This window comes from Furipterus horrens, unplaced genomic scaffold (assembly GCF_987537825.1).
Source record: "Furipterus horrens unplaced genomic scaffold, mFurHor1.1.pri manual_scaffold_4, whole genome shotgun sequence".
NCBI classification, from domain to species: Eukaryota; Metazoa; Chordata; class Mammalia; order Chiroptera; family Furipteridae; genus Furipterus; species Furipterus horrens.
The window spans coordinates 82,136,689-82,154,613 of NW_028327174.1; the positions used below are offsets into that span (position 1 = coordinate 82,136,689).

General features: G+C 37.2%; 1 protein-coding gene across 1 annotated transcript in view; it reads left to right on the forward strand.

Annotated features, from left to right (window-relative positions):
* LRRIQ1 (leucine rich repeats and IQ motif containing 1) overlaps nucleotides 1-17,925 on the forward strand; it is a 264,993-nt gene that overhangs the window by 14,016 nt on the left and 233,052 nt on the right. Inside the window, exons 6-8 of the mRNA XM_090275671.1 lie at nucleotides 3,231-3,454; nucleotides 9,173-9,247; nucleotides 13,044-14,681. Of these exons, the coding sequence (XP_090131797.1) occupies nucleotides 3,231-3,454; nucleotides 9,173-9,247; nucleotides 13,044-14,681 (1,937 nt within the window). The remainder of the gene's footprint in view (nucleotides 1-3,230; nucleotides 3,455-9,172; nucleotides 9,248-13,043; nucleotides 14,682-17,925) is intronic.

Consider the following 17,925-nt stretch of genomic DNA (forward strand, 5'->3'; position numbering starts at 1 on the left):
TTTCTTCTCTCTTGCTGCTTTTAAGACTCTCTCTTTATCTTTAATTTTTGACATTTTGATTATAATGTGTCTTGGAGTGGTTCTCCCTGGGTCCAGTCTCTTGGGAACTCTCCTTGCTTCCTGGACCTGCAAGTCTATTCCCTTCCCCAAGTCTGGGAAGTTCTCCTTTATTATATTTTCACTCAATTTTTCAAGTTCTAGTTCATCTTCCTCACCCTCTGGCAAACCAATGATTCTTATGTTGGGCCTTTTATAGCTGTCCCAGAGGTTTCTGATCCTCTCATTGTTGCTTCCCATTTCCTCTCTCTGCATTGGTTGACTGCTTGTTCCTTCTCCATATTCCAGTTTGTTGAAATGAACTCTGGATTTTTTTTCCTCACCATCTGTCTCGTATGTGGTTTTGTTCCTTTTGTTATGAATGTTTTTCGCTTCTTTCTTATCTTTTTCCTGCTCTTTTGTGAATTCTGTAAGCCATCTGATAACAATGGCCCAGAACTGAGCCTCTGACAGGTTTCTTATCTGCTCATCTGTCAGGTTCTCTATCTGTTGCCTGGTGAACTGTGCCACCGGGATTTCTATAGTTGCCTGCCTCATTTTGACAGATGCGTTTTGTTTTCTTGGGCCGGCTGTCCGGGGCAGTGCCTGTGTACGCGTCACAATTCAGCGACCGGCGCCTGTCCGCGACCTATTTCGCAGCCCTGTGGTGCTTTCTTTGGGGGCGGGGGTCCAAGATGGATTCACACAGTTATTCAGCTAGGAGACCGGGATCCGTCCTCCCGCCCCCCTGGGCCTCACTGTTCAAGGCGATGCGGTGGCTGCTTTCCCCAGCGCTGGGGTCACGCACTGCCAGGGGCTTGTCTGCTGCTGGGATTTTTCGCCGTCCCGCCGCTGTCCCTGGTGCGACCACAAACAGCGCTGCCCTCTTTAACTCTTACCTGCCCAAATGGCACCGCTGGTTTATAACTTAATATGTTGGGCTTCCGTGTAGTTTTATTTTCTGGAATTTCTAGTTATCCTTTGTTTTGAAGTAGTTGTATTCCTCTCTAGTTGTAGAGGGAGACCTAGCGTGTCCGTCTAAGCCTCCATCTTGGCCGGAAGTCTAGAACTTTTTCTTTGACAATTAGAAAAATACAAGCAATATTTAAAATTGTGCTTTCATTATACTTGTCGGCAGCCGTCCGTCTCGAGAGACGATGGTGTAGCTTCTTAAGAGTCTATCTGCACCGCCGAGAATGGCTGTGCAGTCCGACTCGGGAGTGACACGGTATCTGTCTCCTCCCATGTTGAATTGACATCTTGCGATGACGCTGGAGTGTCCTCTCCAGTGAAGCTGAAGCTACAGAGCCTGGGCAGGGTGATATGGAGGGTCTGCTGTTGCCCATGCAGCAGACCCCCCCTCTCTTCGCAGCTGAAGGGTCCAAGGGAAAGACGGAGTCAATACAGCTTGGCTTCAGGTGCGCCGCAGGAGTTGCCGGTGTTGACTACAACGTCAAACCGCCTTAGGGACTCCGGCTCCGGATTTTCTGTCGGGGTTTACTCCCTTAGCCTTTCCCCTGAAGAGGTATGCCGCAAGGCAGCGGAGGTTTTTTTTTTTTGGAGTTTTCCTTCCCCACATGGGGAAGGATTTTGCAGAGTCCAGGTCAGTTGGCTGTTTCTGGGTAGCAGCATGCTTAGTTTCCAAGGGCTGGCACTGCTGGACAAGTTGGCATTCTTGTCGTATTCTGAGGGCAACAGATTTGGCAACAGGGTTAAAAAAAAACACAATTTAACCTACAACCACTATATACAAAAGGCAGAAGTTAATTTTTCAATGTCCCACATTAGAAAAAAAGAATGGCTTCTTTGGAGGAAGGTGTGCAGGGCATGTCACACCTGTCCAAAGCCCTTTTGCCCACTATACTTAGCTTGGGCTGAGGGGTATAAATTTTGGATTTCCCCCCTCTCAGACCTCTGGGCCCTTTTTGTCCAAGCCATTAGGACAGAAAAGAAACCAGTTTTAAAGTGAAGCCCACAGACCACCCTATACTTCACCAACTTAACCACTTAGTTCAGCCAAACCGTTGAGTCTCAGGAGGTGGCAATGCAGATGGGCTTCTTAAGTGAGGCCTATATGTACAGATAATCACTTAGGTAGAGATCATAGGCTTATGCTTTATGAAAACAGAAAGAACATGCATGTTAAATTACACAACACAATTGACAAACCAGTCTTCAAACCTGAGACTGTCTTATTGTTAAGACATTCAGTTGCAAGGCACTTGACATTCTTCTTGCCTGTAAATTAAACATCCTTGATAATGTCACAGACTTGGTTTAACTTTCAAATGAAAAACAAACTTTATAGACAGCTGCACTGAGCATTGCGATTTTCCTTGAGTCACGATTTTTCTTCTTAAGATCACCCTCCTTGTCAGTAAAGGGACTGCATTAAGTCCAGTTTTTAATTTAGCCTGTTCATTTGCATAAACACAACAAGAGCAGTGATTGATTACATATGATTTTTAAGTCTACTATGCTGGAACTTACGCAAGGAACTTTCATGTTGACTTTTGTCTGCCCATTAGGGCACAGAAGCTGAGCCACACACCTGCCATTCAGCCTTGCCTGCAAACACCTGCTTTCCCAAGTCCTTTGGGTTTTCCATTGTGCCTTAGGTTTTTTCTAGCCATCCTTCAGGAAAGCAACCTTCGTTCCTTCCCTGGAAAGACTGCCATGAACCGCACAACCAACCAAGGTGTCAGGCCTTTTTTCTTCTGGGCTTTCCTTAGCTTCAAAAGTCAAGTCCAGTTTCTCAGGGAGTGACATGCCTGAAGGAGGCATGCATGGGCTCTGGTTGTCACCAGAAAGCCTATACCATTATACTTATTCAACTGTATACTCTCATAGTTTTCTTTATACCTTCTAAATGAACTTGATTTAAATATATTTATAATTTTTCTACATATATAGCTGACAGCAGTAGACATATGCACCTTTGAATTTATTAAGTATCCCTTATAACACATATTTTTTAAATTAAGTTTTGTGGAGTAGTTGAAAGCAACTTTTCTTTATTGACTGCAGTAGAATTTTCATGTATATTTAAGAATTTTTTTTTTTTTGTATTTTATGACCTTTTCTTTGGTAATATGTTCAAATTATTTCTTCCTTTCAAAGTTACTTTTATACTTTACATTGGATCACTTTTGACAGGTTGATCTCAAATATATTACTTCTCTTTATGAATGCAGATGATGGTGAAATAAAATTTGGATACTGTGAAGTGGAAGAAAGATGTAGGCAATCTTTTGCAGCTTGGCAAGATAAACAGAAAGAGCAAGAAGACCAAGAGAAAGAAATTCTCAAAGCACAGAGAGATAGAGAAGAAAAGCAATTTCAAGAAGAAGAAGAAAAGAGACATTGCTGGATGGAACAATTTGAAGTTGAAAAGAAGAAACTAGAGAATATTCAAAAGGTTTTTTTGTTTTTGTTTTTGTTTTTCATACATTTTTCCTAAATCAGTAGCTACTTCTGAAGAGTATTGATGTGTGGATTGAGTTCTTGTTTTATAGCTTTTAATTACTCCCAATAATAGAAGCAATTGACTGCAGATTAACAATATTTAATATGATTTCCTTGATTAGTTTTTATTGAAATTTACTGGAATTTCAGGTACTACTTTGGATCATTGGAGCCCCTAGAGTCTTTGAAGTTTCAAAGATAGTTTTTAAAAGGCTGGCATTTTTAGCATAAACTCTTGCTGTTTTATACCCGTCTACTCATAGGAAAAGGCAACCATTTTCTTGATCATGCAATGCCCTTGCTATGTGGTCTGGTATTTTGCAATTAAGTAAAACCCATTCAGTTGAAGAGGTTCAACCATGTAGATGATGGTTTGTCCATTATCTCCATAATTGAGCTAATTCCTTGGACTAGAAAATTTTGGCATGGAAGACTTTTGTGTTGTTATTATATTTGTATTTCAGTTTTTCTCCTAACCTCATCTAAGGAGGTCTGTACCCTCAGGTCATGGTAGTGGCATGTTGAGAAATAAGTGGATATTGAGGACCCTACTTGTGGGCTGTCATGATCCTTAGAATGCCGAGATAGAAGGCTGGACTGACTTCTCTGTCTTCTATCACTTGCTAGATTTGAATGTTTCATATAGAGAAATTAGTATGTGGTCATCTTTGCAGTTCAGGATATTCTAGCCCTCCATGTTGAGTAGATTGCATTCTCCGATTATATGAAAAATAAACTAAAAATAATTATAATATTGAAAAAGCAGTTTGGCTACAGTTTTTTTCTAACAAACTCTAAATCTTTAGCTTTCCTATAGTTATCTGTCCTTTTCACAAATCAGATTAATATGATTTTTCCATCATAAAATTATTCAAAAATTGACATTGGTAGGTTTAGTGAGTTCCTAAATATGTGCTTTTTATGCCTTGGGGCTTAAAACTTTGGCAGGCCATTACATATTTTTTTTCTTTCTTTTATTGTTCAGTTACAGCTGACCCAATTTTTCCCCTGTGGCTCTCCCTTGCCACCTCCCCTCATCTCTCGCTCCCACAGTCAGTCCCCTCCCTGTTGTTCACGTCCATGGGTCATTTATACTTGTTCCTTGACTAGACCCTTTCCCTTCTTTCCCCTGTTGCTATTAAGATGAAGACTAATCCTTTCTGAAACTGTTATTAAGATTAGATAGCTCATTTGCTGGTGTTACCCTTTTATATCTGCAAAAGCACCGAAGTTGAACTTTCATAGCAAAGGGGATGCTTTTTAGGATCTTCAGAGCAAAAACTTTGTAGAGATTATAGCAAATACCCCCCTTTATAAATTACTGTAAAAATCTCAAAAAAAAAAAACCCACAAAAATTTAGCCAGAGATCTCAATCACCTAATTTTTAATGATGGGTTTTAAATATGTAATTACTCCCTTCCAGGAGTTCTTTTCTGTGGCCCTCAGCATCCTTTTCTGTTCCTCAAAAGTGCTAATATAAATCTCTTTCCATGAGTTCCACCCAACTGCTCTTTCCTCACTATCAGCATGTAATCACATAATGGGTTTCTTTTTTTGGGGGTGGGTGCATCAATTATGAGCTTCCTCTTCTTTCTAATTCCATATCTAGTTAGTATCAACCTCTATAATCACTTTTTTTTTTTTTGCCTGTGCTTCTATCTCAGTAACTCATTAAGAAAGGTTTCTTCCTATGCCCAGGCTGGCTTTTCCTCCTCTGCTCCATTATTCTCCAGTTTAGCCCAGGTTTTTCTTATATGCAAAATACCCCTATCAGCTTCCTCCTTTCTTATTGTTTGTAAGCACGTTCAATTTTCTTCCATCCTAGAAACAAAACAAAGGAAAAACTGAGATCACCTTTGTTCATTTGTCTCACTTTATCAAGCTCTTCAGCTCTACTTATCATAGTCAGGCTTCTTAAGAGTGTTATTTTTGCTACATCAATTTCTTTGTCCCTCATTGAAGGTAACACTGCTAGGTGTTTACCACCACCCCAGTGAGTGAAACTGCTCTTCACCAAAGTGACCAATGACTTCTTTTTTTTTTTTTTAAGTATATTTTATTGATTATGTTTTTACAGTACTCCCAATTTTTTTCCCATTGCTCCCCTTTGCCCAGTAACCTCTTCCCACCAGCAACCCCATCCCTCTTAGTTCATGTCCATGGGTCGTGCATATAAGTTCTTTGGCTTCACCCTTTCCTAAATTATTCTTAACTTCCCCCTGTCTATTTTGTATCAACCAATTATGCTTCTTAATCCCTGCACCATTTCCTCATTTCTCCCCTTTCCCCCTTCCAGTTGATAACCCTCCAAATGATCCCTATGCCTATGATTCTGTTCCTATTCTGGTTTGCTTCATTGGAGTTTGTTTTTATTTGTTAGATTCAGTTGTTGATAGTTGTGAGTTTGTTGTCATTTTGATGCTCATAATTGTGATCTACTTTTTCTTAAGTAACTCCCTTTGACATTTCACATAATAATGGCTAGGTGGTGATGAACTCCTTTAGCTTTACCTTGTCTGGGAAGCACTTCATCTGCCCTTCCATTCTAAATGATAGCTTTTCTGGATAGAGTAATCTTGGTTGTAGGTCCTTGCTTTTCATCACTTGGAATACTTCTTGCCAGTCTCTTCTTGCCTGTAAGGTTTTTTTTTTTTTTTTTTGAGAAATCAGCTGATAGCCTAATAGGCACCCCTTTGTAGGTAACTCTTCTTTTCTCTTGCTGCTTTTATGATGTGTCTTGGTGTGATCCTCTTAAGGTCCAACTTGTTTGGGACTCTCTGAGCTTCCTGGACTTGTATGTCTATGTCCTTCACCAAATTTGGGAAGTTTTCCTTCATTATTTTTTCACTTAAGCGTTCAATTTCTTGTTCTTCCTCTTCTCCTTCTGGTATTCCTATGACTTGGATGTTGGTATGTTTAAAGTTGTCCCAGAGGTTCCTAAGCCTCTCCTTATTTTTTTCAATTTTTGTTTCCTCATTCCGTAGTGGTTGATTGTTCTTTTTTTTTTCTTTTTAATGTTCCAAATCATTGATTTGAACCCCAGTTTCCTTCCCTTCACCATTGGCTTTGTGTGGATTTTCCATCTTTTCATTTAGCATAGTCTTCACTTCTTCCCATATGCGTTTGCTGTACTCTAGCATATCTGTCAAGCCTGTGAGCATCTTTATCACCAGTGTCTTGAACTCTGTGTCTGTTTGGTTGGCTATCTCCTTGTCACTAAGTTCTCCCACTGGAACCTTGATTTGTTCCCTCTTTTGGGCCAAACTTCTCTGTCTTCTCAACTTGACAGGCTCCTATATTTGTCTCTGTGTCTTTGGTAGAGCTGTCGCTCCTGTTACGTTTTAAGGGGTGGAGCCTTAGGTATTCGTCAGTACAGGGCGACCCATTTCACCATGTTGTGGCGCTATATGTGGGGGAGGGGTCAAAGAGGGAACAATGCCACTTGCTCAGCACTCGCCCCTTTTCCAGGCACTTCTCCCTCTTCGGTATGGGACTGGTACCCCACTAGCTGTTGCCCTGGCCATGGTTCCCAGAGTGGGTGGGTCTGCGGATGTTATAGAACTGTGGAGGCCCTTTAAACACATGGACTCTGCTGAGAGACTGGCAGTTTTTTTCTCCACCCCAACCCCCACTGGGTTGCACAGTCAGAAGCAGTGAGGCTTTATTTTACCTGGTGCTGGGACTGTGAGCTGTGTGGTTTGGTCTGGTGCTGTGAGTGCTCCCCAGGTGTCCCTCCCTACTTTTTAAAACATGTAATGGTGCTTTCTGCCGGCCTGCCACTGCTGCTGCTGCTGCCGCCACTGCATTGTGTCCTCTGCCCCGGCTGCGCCCCTCCTACCTGTCTGGATGAGTATTTCTTCTTTATATCTTTGTTTGTTGGACTTCCATGCAGCTCGATTTTCTGTAACTTCTGGTTGTCTCTAGTTTTGAGGTAGTTATAGTCTTTCTTAGTTGTGGAGGGGGATGTAACATGTCTGTCTAAACCTCCATATTGGCCAGAAGTCCCTTTGTTCTTTGTGACCAATGACTTCTTAGAGCTACCATACTCACAGTCTCTTTTTTAGTTCTTATTTTGGCCTCTGTTGCATTTTATGCCAATAAAAATTTGGTTGTTGACCATTTCTCTTTCCCAAGACTTCTGTGGGACCACACTGCCTTGATTCTCTTTCTTACATGTTTGGAAGTTCCTCCTTGATATCCATTTTAAGCTTCTTTATTCTTTCTCCTTGAATATGATACTACTAAGGCTTTTATTCTTTGTCCTTACTTTTCTTATTCCATATAGTTTTTCATTCAATATTTTCACCAATAGCCTTGGCTGCTCAGAGCCAAATCTATATTTATAACAAAAAAGTGAACTATGTAACTCTCCTACATTAATTCATACTCAGAACTTGATGTATCTAAAACAGAGTGCACTGTCTTTCTTTCTGAATAGTGCTTCTCCTCTGGTATTCTGTATTTTGATGAACCATGCTACTATCATCATCCAAGCTAGAAAAATGAGGACCATTTTTTAGTCTCCCCTCTCTTTTATTATCCTCTTCTTAAAAAAAAATAGCTGTATTATACAGCTTTTCATCCATATATTTACTGCTACTCCATAGTTCAGAGCGTGCTAATGGCTAGCTTTGGATATTTATTATATTCTCCAATTGATCTACTTTTTGTCATTTACAGACCCATCCGCTATAATGCTATCAGAAGGATATTTATTTTTTAAAGTTACTTACCTTCTTAAACCCCATCAAAAGTTCCCATAGCTCATATTTTCATTGTCTTTGTATCTGTTATTGCTCCTGCCACACTGTCCACAGAGGTCTTCATTGATTCTCACATGGACTTCACTAATACCCACGTTACTGATCTTACTGGTGTCTCCTTGACTTTCTGTCTCTAATTCTATCTCATGTGACATTATTATTTTCCTAAAAACAGAGCTGTAGTCATTTTTGCAGTTCAAAAACATTTAATAAATACCTAAAATGTCTGTTTAACCTCTTGAAAGCCTAGTCATTTCAAATACACTCTTCTGCATGATACCATTCATGATCCTCCAGTTATAACACTTATTCCTACTGTGATTCTTTATAGTATTCTGTTACTATAAACTTACTCTTAAATTTGGAGTAATACGTGAACTTTTGAGAATGTTCCCATATTAAAGGTAAAGTTTAAGAGTAAAGGGATTATGTTTTACCTAATTTTTTAAATTCAGATCCTTAACAAAATATGTGCTAATTAAATGTTATTAAAAGAAACCCATTGCCCACTGAACCAATTTATTATGTGAATTAAATGGGATGGTGTGGAGAAAAAAAATATTGTAATGCATAGCCCATCTTACAAAGATTATTATTCGTAATTTTTGCTTTGCCTAACACTGTTTCTAGTTATTGTTCTTTATTATGTGAATAAACATTTTCAAATAAAATAAAACAACTTTCCCAGTTTAAAAACATCTTTATGTATTCAAAATGGAAACCCTAGATGTTATTTATATTACACTTTAGGTTGAGGTTAAAGTTGTTATCTCAGTACTAATAACTGATTATCATTGGGTGAGTTATTTTAACCATTATTTAAAAATAAATGTTGTTAGAATCATGTATAATGAACATAATATTTTTGACATTCGCTTATAATAATTTAATATTACTGTTTGTTCAGCAAGAGCAGGCCAAGATGAATGATGAACTCCATAAAGAAGAGAAAATGTGGAAAGAGAAATTTAAACAACATGAGGTATCTATTTGTTGTTTTTTAATCAGTTCAATAATTATTCTTCATTTGAAATAAATTACTATGCCTGTAGCAGACATTTTAAAATAATATTGTCTCAATGGTGTAGGATTTAATTTACTAAAACTTTAAATATTCATGAATCATTAGAAACTTTTCTTGAAATAGAATGTTGTGGTAATGAAAATTAACAGGTTAGTGAGTATGTCTATGTAAAACTATAATCTAAAATTTCTTTTAAAGCTTTAGAAAATATACTATTATGAGCATTTCATTGTGATTGAAAAATGGTATGAAAAGTTACTGAATTTCTTTTTAAACATTTTTAAAAGATTTTATTTATTCATTTTTAGAGAGAGGGAAAGGATGGGGAGAGAGAGAGGGAGAAAAACAGTGATTGGTTGCCTCTCGCACACTCCCAACTGAGTATCTGGCCCCGCAACCCAGGCATGTGCCCTGACTGGGAATCAAACCTATAACCTTTTGGTTCACAGGCTGGCAGTCAATCCACTGAGCCATACCAGCCAGGGAGAAAACTGGTGCATTTCTTAAACACAATTAATTGAATGTACCGAATAACCCCTTTGAATTTAAAATGATTCTCTTGACATAATTATTAATTTTAACTTTATTTATCTCACAGTTTTCTTGTTTTTGTTTTTAACAATTTTGTTTGTTTGTTTGTTTGTTTATTTATTTATTTATTTATTTATTTTTAGAGAGGGGGGAAAGGAGAAAGAGGGAGAAAAACATCACTGTGTGGTTGCCTCTCATGTGCCCCCAACTGGGGACCTGACGCACAACTTATTAATGTGCTCTGACTGGGAATTGAACTATCTCACAGTTTTTATATAAAATTATTTAATTATAAGTATAAAGTAGATAAAAATTTCTATAATTTCTATAATACCTTTATTTGTATTTCCTTCAAGTCTTTTCTTTATTTATATGAACACATTCCAGAAAAGGTAGGTTTCTACTGGCCTTATTTTTTTAATTAAAATATATTTGACATATAACATTGTATAAATTTAAGGTGTAAAACATGTTGATTGATATAGTTATATATTGTAATATAATTGTCTACTGTTCATCTTAAAATAAAAAAAACATTGGTTAGGCATATGAGGAGACAGATTCATATGAATGACAACAACAACAAAAAGAACATAGTATCTTGCAGGTAACTCAAGTGTCAGAATTAGAAGAGACATTAAAATAGCTAAAACTGTCATGCGATAGCAGAATAGTTACATAGATAAGAACGAGAATTAGAATCTATAAAGAAGTATCAAGTGTACATTTTAGAGTTGAAAAATTCAGTATATAAAATTAAGTTTTAGTGGATATTTGATGGTAGATTTGACACAATAAGAGAAATTGGTGAGCCCTGACTGGTGTGGTTCAGTGGATTGAGTGCCAGCCTGCAAAACAAAGGGTTGCTGGTTTGATTCCCAGTCAGGATACAAGCCTAGGTTGCAGGCCAGGTCCCTAGCTGGGGATGTGGAAGAGGCAACCACACATTGATGTTTCTCTCCTCTTTCTCCCTCTCTTCCCCTCTCTCTAATAATCAATAAATAAAATATTTAAAGATAAAAAGAGGTAATTGGTGAATCTGAAGTAGGTTAATAGAAAATACCCATATTAAAGCACATTGAAGACAAAAATTGGAACAGCAGAAAAGAACATAAGAAATATGTGATATATAGTGTAAAGATAAAAAAATGTATATAATCATAATCTTGGAAGGAAAGGAGAAAGAGAAAGGAGCAGAAGCAAGGGGTTTGAAGAGATAATAGTTGAAATGGTTTTAAATTATTTTTTAAAAATCAATCTGAATATTCAAAGATGGTTAATGATTCCCAAGGAGAACCAATATAAAGAAAATCACACTTGGCAACTATTGAAATTAAAGACAAAGGGGATAATAGTCTTAAAAACAGCCAGAGGAAAAAAGGCACATTACATAAAAAGAGTAAGAGTAAACAGCAGCTGACTTCTTAAGTGGAATGACAGAAGGAAGAAGACAGTAGAATAAAAAAAATTAAGTGCTAAGTGCTAATTAATGGTTTTTGTTTATTAGTGTTCTTTGAATCCTAAGTCTTCTCCTACTCTCTGGATCAGTTTTCATTTCCAATAGTATATACCAAAACACTTGTCAAGAAAGTTTTTTGGATGGCAAGTTTTCTCAATCTTTGCACCTTTGAATATGTTTTTATTTTGCTTTTAAAACTGGATGATTTGTTTTCTTGGATTTACAATACAGATTTATTACCATTTAGTTTTAACAATTTAAAGATATAGCCCTGGCTGCTGTGGCTCAGGGGATTAAGCATCGGCCTGCGAGCCAAGTGTCACTGGTTCGATTCCCAGTCAGGGCACATGACTATGTTGCACGTCAAGTCCCCAGTTGGGGGCACAAGTGAGAGGCAACTACACAGTGATGTTTCTCTCCCTCTCTTTCTCCTTTCCCTTCTCTCTACAAATAAATAATTTAAAAAAGATATAATTCCATTGCATATTTATTTAATTTTGCCTATTAGGATTATTTTACTTTTTACATTCATCCACATATATTTACTGGTTTTCTATTGTCTTTCAGGCATTTCTCTAAGTGCTCAAGATACAGCAGTGTATCAAATAGAAAATAACCTGTGCTTCCAGAGACCTTACATTTCTTAGGGTTCTGAACTACTATTACTATTTATACAAAGAGTGTGCGTGTGTGAGTGTGTGAGTGTTATGAGTGTTACCTCAGTTATTTATGTTATGTACTTTTCTTGGTTTAGAAAACATTCTTCTGTTTACTTCAATTTTTCTCAGTTCTTTATTCTGGAATTTCTACTGTTATATGAGTTTCTGTGTTGATCCTCTTTATACCTAAACATCTCTGTCATATATTTCATGTTGTTACTTTATATGTTGTTTTGGGAAAATACCTAATTTAGAAGTTTTTTTTTAGGAATTCAGCTGTTAAGCCATCCCATTTTGATTTTTGTTTGTCATTTTTTTTCTATGTGAGCACTTATATTTTATTTTTAGTGAGTTTATTTCTGTTTGAACATTTTTTTCCTAATTTTTTTTGTTTACATTTTTTAGTTTAATAACTCTGTTCTCAGAAATTGATTCTTCTGCGTTTAAATTATTTTCATTGCCTCACATCCTTTCTGTTAGTTTTCCTCAAATTTTGCTGAACTTTTTTATCTGTTTCCTTGTTTTTTAGGATTCTAGTGACAGTGATATTTTCTCACCTAACTCCAAATTGTCTCATTTAATACAATACATGCATATCAGTTATCTTAGTAGTTATGAAAGAATAAGATATGTGACTAGATTAATTCTTCATACTGCTTCGATAATGATTTACTGTTACCTTCCTGGTATCATATATCTCACAAAATAATTTTCTACTTCTGCAGTCCTTGTGCTAGCTCGGGGTGTCTGCTTTTTCAGAACTTTCTTCTCAGAAAGTTGATGTCCTTTTCTCCCACACAAATTTTGGCCTGTGGTTTCCCTTACTTTTTCTTTGTGTCATTTTGATTTCATATGCTTTCTATCCTCAAGGAATTCCTCAATTTAATCTGGGGGGCTTCATATAGCCATATTAGAGTATCAATTTACTAACTTGATAGAAACTCCTAAATGTTAAAAATTAATAACTTAAAATAAATAATTTTAACTTTATAGTAACCTTATTACTATTTCAGTTTTAATATTTGCTTTTAATCTCTATTTTAGATTATATTTTAATAACATTGTACCTTTAGTTTATGCTGACTACTATTTATCTTTATTTTAGGAGTTTATTAGAAACCTGAATTTGCAAATGGAAGAAGAAAGAACAAGATTTAAAAACCTACAGGAAAAAGAAAAAATGCATTTATTAAAAATGCAGCATAATGCAGCTATACAAATTCAAACTAAATATAGAGCATTTGTAGCCTACCGAAAATATGGCCCAATCATTAAAGAACAAATAGAAAACAAGGGGAAAAAAGCACTAGAGTGGAAAGAAAAGGAAGCAAGAATACGACAGATTGAAGAAGAAAAACGAAAAAGATTAGAGGAGGAAGAAAAGATAAAAGAAGAGATACAAAAGCAGAAGGAAGAGGAAAGAAAAAGGAGAGAAAAAGAATATGAGGAAAAAAAGAACATACTGAGACGAGAAAAAGAGCAACTACCAAACAAAGAAAAATTAAGATTAAAAGAAGATGCAAGAAAACAGTTAATAATAAGTAGAGCTTTAAAAAAGGGAGAACATCATTCCACACATTTAACTGTCAAAGATATATCAAAGAATAAGGATGAAAGAGCCAAAGAAATAGAGGATGAAAAATCAAACAAGTGGGAAGATATTCCACTTTGGCTAGTTAAAGAATTGAATGAAAGAGAAAATAGAGATAAACAGCTTGTACTCAAAGAATCAATACAAGTGCCATTAAAAGAATATATATCAAACCAAGCAATTTTGGTAGAATTTAAAATGGAAGAAAAAAATGAAAACCTAGCAAAACAACAATGCTCAGAAAAATTGGTCAAGCAAGGAAGAAAATATGAAAATACAGACAAAACAACTGAACTGAATAACCCAAATCTAAAAGAACATATGAAAGAACAGTTCCAGCTGCGAGAATTAATTTGTCCAATAATACAAAAGGGAAAAACCACGAAGGCTACTGTAAATGAGAACATAATACAAGAAACCCACACAATAATATTAGGGCATAGTCAAGAAATTAATAAAGTGAAAAAAAATCAGGTACAGAAAATAATCAAAGATAATCAACAGAATAAGATTCAAGAAGTAGAAAAAGAGATAACAGAACAGAATGAAACATTATGCAAAGAGGATAACATTTCAGTGATTTCAATGAAACAAAAACTACCACCACCGAAATTAGAAAATTCTGACTATATAGGGGAAAATGTAATAGTGCGAGGAAAAGAAATTGATTTAAAACCTAAAGAAGCTGAAGAGAACCCAAAGGGCAATGCTCTGATTAGTGACATAATTATTAATGCCAGTGATGCTATAATAAATGTAGAAGGCAAAATAAATAAACAAAATTATAATTTAGGCAGACATACTCCTTGTGATGACGTAGGTGACCATAATACGAAAAACTCTTTGGTTTTTAATCAAGCAAACTCTCTAAAGTCTCATATTAAAGAAATTCCAGAAGAATGTCATGAAAATAGAGCTGAATGTGAAAGTGTTGTGACCTGTTCTGTACCGGAGCCAACACTTCTATCTTCCATTGAAGAAAAAAGACTAGCTTGGATAAAATCATTTAAACCCTGGCTGGAAAATTTCAAGCAAAATCAACAAAAGAAGATTGTTAAGAGAAAGAGACTTGTGAATTGTCCAGCCAACATCATGCCCCCTTTGAATACACTAGAAATTCTTCAGTGTGGCTCTTGGAATACTTTACAACAGGTATTTGTAATTGTGTAATACATTGTCTTTTAAAATTGCAACTGGTTCTCTAAATGTAATTTTAAAAATCTTGGTAGAAGGCACATTCTATATTCATGAATTCTGTCCCTTAATCCGTGATGCTGCTAATAAAATATTGCCTTCATTTACAAGGGAATATGTTTAAATTATTAGAGGAATCTTCTCCCTCAGTGAGTGAATCACTATTAAAAGCTTTGATTTATATATTTTTAACATTTATTTCTTTTTTTAATTATATTTTACTGATTATGCTATTACAGTTGTCCCAATTTTTTTCCCACTTCCTGCTAGCACCCCCCATCCCCCACTCAGGGCAATCCCCATACCATTGTACATATCCATCAGTCATGCATAGGCTCTATGACTAGCCAGTTCCTCTAATGTACTTTACATCCCCATGGCTATTCTGTAACTGTCTATTTGTACTTTTTAATCTCCTCACCTCCTCACCCATTGTGCCATTCCCCCTCCCATCTGGAAACAATCAAAATGCTCTCTGTATACATGATTCTGTCTCTGTTCTTGTTTGCTTAGTTTGTTTTTTAGATTCAATTATTGGTAGCTAAGTATTTATTACCATTTTATTGTTCATACTTTTGATCTTTTTCTTAAGTCCCTTTAACATTTCATATAATAGTGATTTGATGATGGACTCTTTTAGGTTTTTCTTGTCTGGGAAGCTCTTTATCTGCCCTTTGATTCTAAATGATAGCTTTGCTGGTTAGAGCAATCTTGGCTGTAGGTGCCTGCTTTTCATGACTTTGAATATTTCTTGTCAATCCTTTCTAGCCTGAAAAATTTCTTTTGAAAAATCAACTGACAGTCTCTTGGGAATTCCCCTTTAGGTAACTAACTGCTTTTCTCTCACTGTTTTTAAGATTCTCTCTTTATCTTTAACGTTTAGCATTTTAATTATGATGTGTCTTGGAGTGGGCTTCTTTGCATCCATCTTGTTTGGGATGCTCTGTGCTTCCTGGACTTGCATGTCGGTTTTCTTCGGCAAATTAGAGAAGTTTTCTTTCATTATTTTTTCAAATAGATTTCCAATGTCTTGCTATTTTTTTTTTTTTTGGATTCTTTTTTCTTCTTATTGTTCTAATTGGTTGTTTTTTGCTTCCTTATGTTCCAAATAATTGATTTGATTCTTGGCTTCATCCACTCTACTATTGTTTCCTTGTAAATTGTTCTTTATTTCAATTAGTGTATCCTTTGTTTCTGACTGGATCTTTTTTATGCAGTTGAGGTCCTCACCAAATTCTTTGAGCATCCTTATAATCAGTGTTTTGAACTCTGCATCTGATAGATTGCTTATCTCCATTTTGCTTAGTTTTTTTTCCTGTGGTTTTGATTTGTTCCTTCATATGCGCCATGTTTCTTTGTCTCCTCATTTTAGCAGCCTCCACATGTTTGTTTCTATGTATTAGGTAGAGCTGCTATGACTCCCTGTCTTAGTAGCATGGCCTAATGTAGTAGGTGTCCTGTAGGGTCCACTGGCACAGCCCAAGCTGGGTTTTCAAGGTGTACTTCATGTGGGCCGAGTACACCCTCCTCTTGTAGTTGAGCCTTGATTGCTGTTGACAGGAAATGGGAGGAATTATCTCATGCCAGTCAGCTGCAAGGACTGTCTGTGACTACTGACCACCAACATTTGCCCTCTGTGGAGGATCAGCTGTGCAGGGGCAGGGTGGTAGTGCTCTGATGTGGTCTGTAGCTGTCTACCAGGTGTGTAGGCTTGGGGATTTCCTGGGAGGGGTGCTGTCCAAGGTCAGCTTCCACCTTTGTTTTGCCTGTAGATTCTGTCTGAGCTATAAAGCAATCTGAGATGGCTTCTACTTGTTCTGGGCTTGGAGATTCCCAGGTGAAGTCAAGCTATGAATCTGGGCTGGTTGCAGCTAGTGCCAGGCCTGGGGCCCTTTAGCAAGAGGTAGGGGTTCTGGGAGCTCACTGAGTCTTGCTGTTGCTTGTTTGAGAGGATTTAGGAAGTTGTGAAGCATGAACCAAGAACAACCATTCATATGGAAAAGCAGGTTGCATGGGTTGGTAAGTTGGTTAGGACAGAGTCTGGAGTCTCCAGGGATCTCCAGGGAGGGGCAAACAGTATTAGCCAGGTTGATGGACATATGCCACCAGCCTGTCAGTTCTGTGGCTGTGTGGGGTGAGGGTTCAGAAAAGGGACACTGATCTCTGCCCACCTTTCTGTCTGGGAGAAAGCTGTCCCTCACCTCCCTCCTTGATGCCAGACACTTCGCTTCCTTCCTGTATGCCACTGGGACCTTTCAAACTACTATTCAGGTCCTGAAGCTCAAAGGGAGTGAGTCTAATTAAGTCTGTATGTGAATTCTTTAAGAGGTACTGCTTGGGACACCAAAAGTTTCTTTCGCCAACTCAATCCCTGTAGGTTTTTGCAGCCAGAAATCTGGGGGATTATCTTCCTGGCACTGGAACCCTGGGCTGGGGGGTCACAGTGTGGGGCTGGGACTCCTCACTGCAGAGACATCCTCCCAATTTTTTATCCATCACATGTGAATGTGGGACCAGCTGAGTCCATGTCTCTGCTCCTTCTACCACTTTGGATGGATGTGGTTGCTTTAATACCATAGTTTTTATCTTCCATTCAACTTGATTTCTGAGTGATGGTGGTTCTATATTTTAGTTGTAATTTTGATGTGGTTGTGTGCTGAGGTGAGCCATATTTACCTATGCTGCCATCTTAACTGGAAATTAATTAATATATTAAAGCCTGTGATTAAGGGCCCTATAGTCATTATTAAGTTTCTAAGAATGGAGGCATCTGGGAATGTAGGATTGAATTAGAATAAGAAACTCATAACTGATACTCAGTGAGGAGTTTGCTTTAGTCTCTTTGTTAGTATTGTTATTCTGTTACAGTTGTTCCAAATTTTTCTCCTTTGCCCTCCTCTTCCCAGTCCACCCTCACTTCCAGTCAATCCCCACACCATTTTCCATGTTCCTGGATCATTTGTACATGTTCTTTGATTAGTTCTTTCCCCTTATTTCCACTATTATCCTTCTCACCCCTTCACTCTTCCCGCTGTCATTCTGTTCTCATGTCTCAATACCTTTGGTTATATTTTGCTTGTTAGTTTATTTTGCTTATTAGATTCCTCCTATATATGAGGTCATATGGTATTTGTCTTTCACTGACTGACTTATTTCACTTAGCATGATAGTCTCCAGTTCTATCCATGCTGTCACAAAAAGT